The 7,164-nt window shown below is 39.3% G+C and overlaps 1 protein-coding gene across 1 annotated transcript; it reads left to right on the forward strand.

The window, feature by feature from the left end:
* The first annotated feature begins 1,090 nt into the window (after positions 1-1,090).
* On the forward strand, positions 1,091-6,038 carry LOC118851279 (retinol dehydrogenase 7-like). The gene is made up of 4 exons (XM_036760746.1): positions 1,091-2,153; positions 4,339-4,597; positions 5,538-5,701; positions 5,812-6,038. The coding sequence occupies exons 1-4, from the start codon at positions 1,841-1,843 to the stop codon at positions 6,036-6,038; spliced, it is 963 nt and encodes a 320-aa protein (XP_036616641.1). The 5' UTR covers positions 1,091-1,840.
* The last annotated feature ends 1,126 nt before the right edge of the window (positions 6,039-7,164 follow it).

Below are 7,164 nucleotides of genomic sequence, written 5' to 3' on the forward strand. Positions count from 1 at the left end.
TGAATATATTATTTCACAGCTCCTCAATCTTAAATTTGGAAAAGCTCTCTCCTTCTGCAATAACTTGCCAAATGTGCTAATATTTACATGCATACAAATTACATGCCAGCAATAAAAGCTCAGAATAAACATTTTTCTATTGAATCATCACTGAAATTTAACTGATAGCTTCAGCATTATAAAGAAACAGAGGAAAGAAATTTACAGCCACAACTGAAAAGAAATGAAATTATTTAGTCTTCTGAATTTGTAAACTTTCACCAAGTATTTATTAAGCATCTATGACACACAAGACTCTATAAGAGATACAAATGTAAAGACTAGTTAAAAGTCAAGAATTCACAATTGATCAGAGAAGATGAAAGGGTAGGAATTCAAGACAGTTGTTGACAGAAACAATAGTTAGCCAATTCAATAAACATTTACTGAGTATCCATCACATGACAGATACTATATTAGGCAATAGAAATACAAAGACAAAAACTGACTGGTGTCTCCCCTCAAGAAATCATCTGTTATCTTTTAATTTTTTCCCATAACTGGGTCACTCTTTCTTAAGTCATACCTGTCCTCAGTGATGGGTTGTTTTTGTTCTTCTTGAGTTTTTTTCTTTCTTTTTTTTGCACATAAGTCATTTTTGGTAACACACTTCAAGCTACTTACACCTATCATACATCTTTCCATTGCCTTTTTTTATTAAAAAATTTCAATCAATGAAAATCCACTTCCCCTCCCTTCTAGTCCTCTACTACCACTACCACCATCATCCTTGAAAAAGAAAGAAAAACAAAACCCCAGTTACAAAGATGCATAGTCAAGCAAAACAAATTCCTACATTGGCCATGTCCAAAAAAATGTCTCAATCTGCATTCTGAGTCTGTTGTCTCTCTATCAGGTGGTGAGTAGCATGTTTCATTCATTATGGGGCTTCTGGAATCATAGTTGGTCAATACATTGATTTTCTGTTACCATTTGAATCACCTTCATAAGATCATAGGACCATAGATCTATAGCTGAGGCCCAGTGACCTGCCCAAGGTTACACAGGTAATAAGTATTAGAGTCAGTTTCAGATGCAAATAGAAGCATCACCAGACGAGCATCGATGTTTAAAAAAAAAGATATGCTTTGACACCAGGGAGCAGTTTGGAATCACTGAAAGCAAGACACAATTACCTAAGACCATCCACTTTGACCTCTGTGGAGGAAGATCAATTTAAGAAATTTACTCACAGAGATGAAGATGTAATAGGTCAGAAGATGTTCTAAATTAAAGTTACCAGGAAATTATTTTTAAATGATCCATTTGAGCTTTGGTAAGTAATTCAAGTGTATGAAAGTCTTAGCTACAAACAAGAGGTCAACTGATTTAGAATATGGCCTTTATTAAATTACTTTAACTGAGTCGAAATAGAATCTGTTCAAAACCAAGACTGGGTTACTATAACTTCAGCATCCCAAGTAAAATCCAAACAATTTCACCTGGTTTTTTTTTCATTTTAAACAATCAACCAAAACTGCTTAAGCATCGATGGCTTCTTAGAAACCTTCGATGCAGCTGCTTGTTGGGAGGTTGGAAAGTTCAATTTTTTAAAGTCCCCTTGGCTCCTCCAAAAGGAAATGTGGGAATCTGGCACCATGATGTCATCCACAATGCATAATGAATGGATTGATATTTCACAAGAAGTTTTCTAGCCAAGCTCAATAGCTTCTAGGTAAGTGATCTCAATGAGGCACTAAGCTTCAAAGGACATACTTCTAGATCACAGAATATATTTAACTGAGAGATCTTTGTATAAAGTGTCCTCCTTTTCTTTCAGAACAAGGAAGAGACTGCTGCCATGTGGTTTTATCTGGTCATCCTTATCTGCTTGTACTATGCTCTTTGCTGGCACTGGGAGAAGAAAGTGGTCCAAAACCTCCCAGAGAAATATGTCTTCATAACAGGTTGTGATTCTGGGTTTGGAAACCTACTGGCTAAGCAGCTGGATCTTCAGGGCTTGCGGGTTCTAGCCTCTTGCCTGACAGAGAAAGGGGCAGAGGAATTGAAGAGGAAAACTTCAGACAGGCTTGAAACAGTAATCCTGGATGTAACCAAGACTGAGAGCATCACTTCAGCGACTCAGTGGGTGCAGGAACGAGTGGGAGATAAAGGTAGCACCTAATATCCACTAAATTGATGGTTCTTTTTGGGGGGAGGGGGGAAGGCAGGGCAATAGGGGTTAAGTGACTTACCCAAGGTCACACAGCTAGTGTGTCGAGGATCTGAGGCTGTATTAGAAATCAGATCCTCCTGATTCCAGGGCCGGTGCTCTACTCACTGTGCCACCTAGCTGCCCCTAAATTGGTTGTCTTTAACTCAACACTTTAGTGTTTATAAATGGGTCTTACACCTCCTTACAAAGGGACAGAGGCTAAGAAGAGAATACAGATATAGGTTGAGTCAGAGCCACCAAGTTTCTTACAAGTAAAGCAAAGAAATGTGCATCTTCCTATCTTACATTCCAAAAAGATTTTTGTTAAGAGGAATTTTTAAAGGAAACCTTCAGTAAATCTTTTCTTACAAAATTGCCTTTAAAATCAAATTTCCTTTAAAACCATTATCTTTAAAAAGTAACTCCACTGGCCAAAATAGGCTTTCAATAATAGGCTTTCCCAGTAGTTCATAAATTGAGCTACACATAAATTAAGGGGTGGGGATGGAAAGAAGTTCTTTTGGGGTGATCAAGTACTCTCTTTTGGGGACCCATGCAGTTCAAAAGATATCGAAAAAGCTTAATTAAGTAGAGGCTGTAGTCAACAGAAAGGATTACCTGCAGCTAAAAGAACCAGACTCTGAATTGTCCAAAAGTCAAATTTGTCCTTCTCCAAGGTAGTCACAATGTGACTCCATCTTAGCTTTCAGGTCTTCTTATTGCCCATTAGTTTCCAGGTGACCCACTTGCTATTCCTTGTACATGACATTCAATCTCCCCCACCTCCAGGTTTTTTGACTATTTCCCACTGCTAGAACCCTCCCCATCCCCCCATCACCTCTCCTTTTTGTAATTCCCAAACTCCATTCAGCTCATGGACCACCTCCTACAGAAAGATTTCCAGATTCCCACCACCATCACCACCCCACTTGTTACTGCTCTCTCCAAACCTGAAATGACTTTTTCTTTACTTATCTGTGTACACATTGTATCCCCCAGTGGAATATAAGATTCCCTGAGATCAAGGATTGTTTTGTTTTGGTCTGTGTGTCTTCAATAGTATATGCCAAGAGAGCCCAAGTTGTTCTTTCTCCCCAGTCTCGCTTCCTCCCCAGAGACGAGCTCTACAAGCAAGACAGAAGGAGCATAAGACTTTTTTTAAATAAATACTTGTTGACTTTAATTGAAATCCAACTAGAACTGAACCATTCACAATCTGATGCAATTAAGTGGAGACAGGGAAGGAAGCAAAAGGGTGGCCTGTAATAAATCTCTAATATAGTTTGTACTCTTCACCCAGTCACATCTAAATACATCATTGCATATTTTCGGTCTATTGACTCTGATTTGGCCAAGAGGGATGAGGAGGAGCAGTAGACACTGTAGACATGGACACTGTAGACAAATGCTGCGAAGTGGAAGATTGATACCAATCTTGACATTGATTGATATTGACAAATTTTAAAGAAGAAAAGCTTTGGTGCCTAGATGTCTGGACTAGTGCAGAGGTTCAAAGAAGACATTTGAAGCAAATTCAAATTACATGTATAATATGAATATGAATTTCACTACCTGTTGGCCAGGTTGTAGGCATTACTCACTTCAGGAATTAAGGGGAACTCAGGAGACTGAGGGTATCTGCACAGGACCCATGATCTTTGATGTTAGCAGCAGAAGAAAATTCTCAGAAACACAATGAGATCTTACTGAGCCCCATCTTACTGAGCCCTATGTGGAAGAGCTGGACAAAGTTTGGAGTATTAGAGGGGCATGCCCTGGCAGAGAGTTCCTTTTTCTCCACCCTTATGGCCCCTACAAATTATGATTCATGCAAGTTGCTGCTATTGGGAACTAGCAGTGGCACCACTGAAAGCAACCAGTCATTTTGTCATCAATAAACATATAAGAAACTACTATGTGCCAGGCACTGTGCTAAGCTCTGGGGCTACAAAAAGAGTATGTTCTCATTACTTTTTAAGAGAATTAAAAAAGATCCTTTAAAATGAATTACCCACAGAACCAAGAGAACAATTGGTTGGAGCAATGCAGTCTTTTCCTATTGGCTTGGTGAAGTTGAATGTGGGTTTGTAAGGTGGCAAAAAAAAATTATTTCTATTTCAAATACATTCTACTTATCTCCCCAGGCCTCTGGGGTTTGGTAAACAATGCTGGGATTGGTTTACCCACATTCCCCAATGAGTGGCTCAAGAAAAAGGATTTTGTCAAGATTTTAGATGTGAACCTGATTGGGCTGATTGAGGTGACCCTCAACATGCTTCCCATGGTGAGAAAGGCACAGGGAAGAGTGGTCAATGTTTCTAGTGTAGCAGGGAGACTATCAGTCTTCGGTGGAGGATACTGCATCTCGAAGTATGGCGTGGAAGCTTTTTCGGACAGCCTGAGGTAAGAGGAAGGAGTGCTTGACTTGAATGTAATGGGAGACATCTGTTTTGGGTGGTGGTTGTTTTTTTTTTTAATTTTGATAGTTTGTGAACCAATTCACCCTGGTTTTGGGGGTTTTTTAAGTTCTTTAAACCTGACTTGTTAGTTTGTTGTTGTTATTGTTGAATCATGACTGACTCATCATGACCCCATTTGGGGTTTTCCTGGCAAAGATGCTGGAGTGGTTTGCCATTTTCCTTTCAGCTCATTTTTATAGATGAGGAAACTGAGTCAAACAGGGTTAAGTGACTTGCCCAGAGTCACACAGCTAGTAAGTGTCTGAGTCCATATTTGAACTCAGGAAGATGAGTCAGGAAAATGACTCCAGGCCCAGCACTCTGCCACCTAGCTACACAACTTGTTGGTACTTTCAAGAAAAGGCTATATGGGGTGTTCTAGGAGAACTAGTACCACTAGTGTGAGGGCTGCCAAACTCTTTTCAGGGCTGCTCATCTACCTTTGATGTCCAGCTTTCACCCAACTCTCACCTATTGCTCCAAGAAGCTGTAGCATGCACAGCAGTCACACCTCATAAAACATCAGGGCAGATGGGCTAAACCAGGTTGGGAGTAACCAACAGGTTTCAGACCCATCAGAGAATTAGGGGGATGTCTACCCCAACTGTGTGAAGACTTCTCTTGGTGGAATGGGCAGATGAGAACCATTTGTTCCAATGGCCATGAAGGTGGCTAAAGTCATGCCAGTAGACTTCAGTGACTCTGGGAAAGAAAGTGAGGCTGCCATCTTTGATCCATTTCTGGAGCTGTCCTAGAAGTTAATGCTTTATGTTCATTCCTAGACTTGCATGAAAATTGCTTTTCCCTTTACCTTTGCCTGAGTGAGATGCACTTTGTTTCAAGAGTCTATGGTTAATCTAGTTACTTCCCTAACTGTATTTCAGAAGAGAAATTGCTCCTTTTGGTGTTCAGGTGGCTATCATAGAACCAGGCAACTTTAGAACACTCATCCTCTCTCCCGATAATTTGAATGACATAACAAAGAAGCTGTGGAGCCAAGTCCCTCTGGAAACGAGAGAAGCCTATGGAGAACACTACTTCAAAAGTTGTAAGTCAGTCTGGCAACTCCAAAAAGAAAATGTATAATTGTTCTCTTTCATTCATTTTCCCATTTGTATAATTCATATATTTCTGTTTTCCATTTTCTTTCTTTTTCAGATTGCAAAAGTATGAACTATTTCTTATCAAGAGGCAAAAAAAATTTATACCCAGTCATCTGGAGCATGGAGCATGCTCTGACAGCAGTCCACCCCAGGACCCACTACGTCGCTGATTGGGAAGCCAAGTTCATTCATATTCCTCTCTCTTGTTTACCAACTTCCTTACTAGACTTTATACTTTCCAAATTTCTTTATAGAGTCAAACCTGCTCATGCTGTGTGTTAAGGCAGAACCTAACCTTTCATTCAGTTGAAATGTGGTGAATTGGTTTTTAACCAAGGTTTTTTTTTTACTTTATAAATTCTCTATCTGTAACAGCAATGTTGCTTGCATCTGCTGTGGGGGTGTAAGACCAATAACATCAGCACACAGGAAGGCTGCTAGCACAGGTCCTTTGATCTGCTTTTCTAAGGAAAGCAACTTTAAGGGGTTTGCAATCTTATAATCTTACTTTAATTAAACATACATATATCATTCACTTAATTCAGGGGGAAAAGCCAGCACCCTGAACTTCAGAGCAAATACAAACAGACATTACAAACAGATCAACAGACAGGCTTTTATCTGTCTGACTAAATCACAATACATAAGTAGTTACCAGAGAGAAGCACCAACATCTGGGTTTTCAAAGCCAGGAGGAGCTGCTTCAATGGCTACCCAGAGTCCCACCAACACTCTTTCAATGAGTGTGCCTCCCAAAGGCAAAAAGCTAACCTCTGAGTTTATATACACCTCTTCATGGTCAAAGGGCATCACAACCATGAGACTCAAATCCACATGACTTAGGCTTTCCCTTGACATAAGCAGGCTATCAAAGACTTCCAATTCAATCAAAGATTCCTTAGTGCTGAGAAGCACTCCAAAATAAAGACAAAAAAGTTCATTTTGCTTGCCATTACATTTGAAAGGCAAAACTCATCAAAGGTATTTGATTACCTGAGCAGAAAACAGTAAAAAAAAAAAAAAAAAAAGGCCCACCCTAATTACCATAACAGTATCCTCAATAGGGTGTGAAGGAGGCACACACTTTTGCCAGAAAGTGCTGCAATCATATAAAAGAGGAAAGGACTATGAAGTTTCTTCAAAAAAAAAAAAAGTAAAGACTATGTACAAAGTGGAAGCTGTTAAATGGTATCACACACAAAGCAGGATGTTCTATTTTGGCAAATAAAGTTTTTCCTCTTTGTTTTTGTAAGTTTTTGTTTTCTTGCATTATACAAGATAAAGTATTTTAAAACATAAAATATATGAAAAGTCACTTAAGTGGCTCAAGTGCATAGACCTCTGGATTTGGAGTCAAATCAAGTCAATAAGCATCTATTAAGCACCTACTATGTGCCAGACAGCTAGG

The sequence above is a fragment of the Trichosurus vulpecula genome, chromosome 5, assembly GCF_011100635.1.
Source record: "Trichosurus vulpecula isolate mTriVul1 chromosome 5, mTriVul1.pri, whole genome shotgun sequence".
Taxonomy (NCBI): Eukaryota; Metazoa; Chordata; class Mammalia; order Diprotodontia; family Phalangeridae; genus Trichosurus; species Trichosurus vulpecula.

What these genes read in the sequence shown, in the direction of transcription:
- LOC118851279 (XM_036760746.1), top strand. Translation starts at nt 1,841, where the DNA reads ATGTGGTTTTATCTGGTCATCCTTATCTGCTTGTACTATGCTCTTTGC. An exon ending in GGAACGAGTGGGAGATAAAG is followed by an intron (nt 2,154 to 4,338) that starts GTAGCACCTAAT and finishes TTATCTCCCCAG; the next exon opens with GCCTCTGGGGTTTGGTAAAC. An exon ending in GCTTTTTCGGACAGCCTGAG is followed by an intron (nt 4,598 to 5,537) that starts GTAAGAGGAAGG and finishes ACTGTATTTCAG; the next exon opens with AAGAGAAATTGCTCCTTTTG.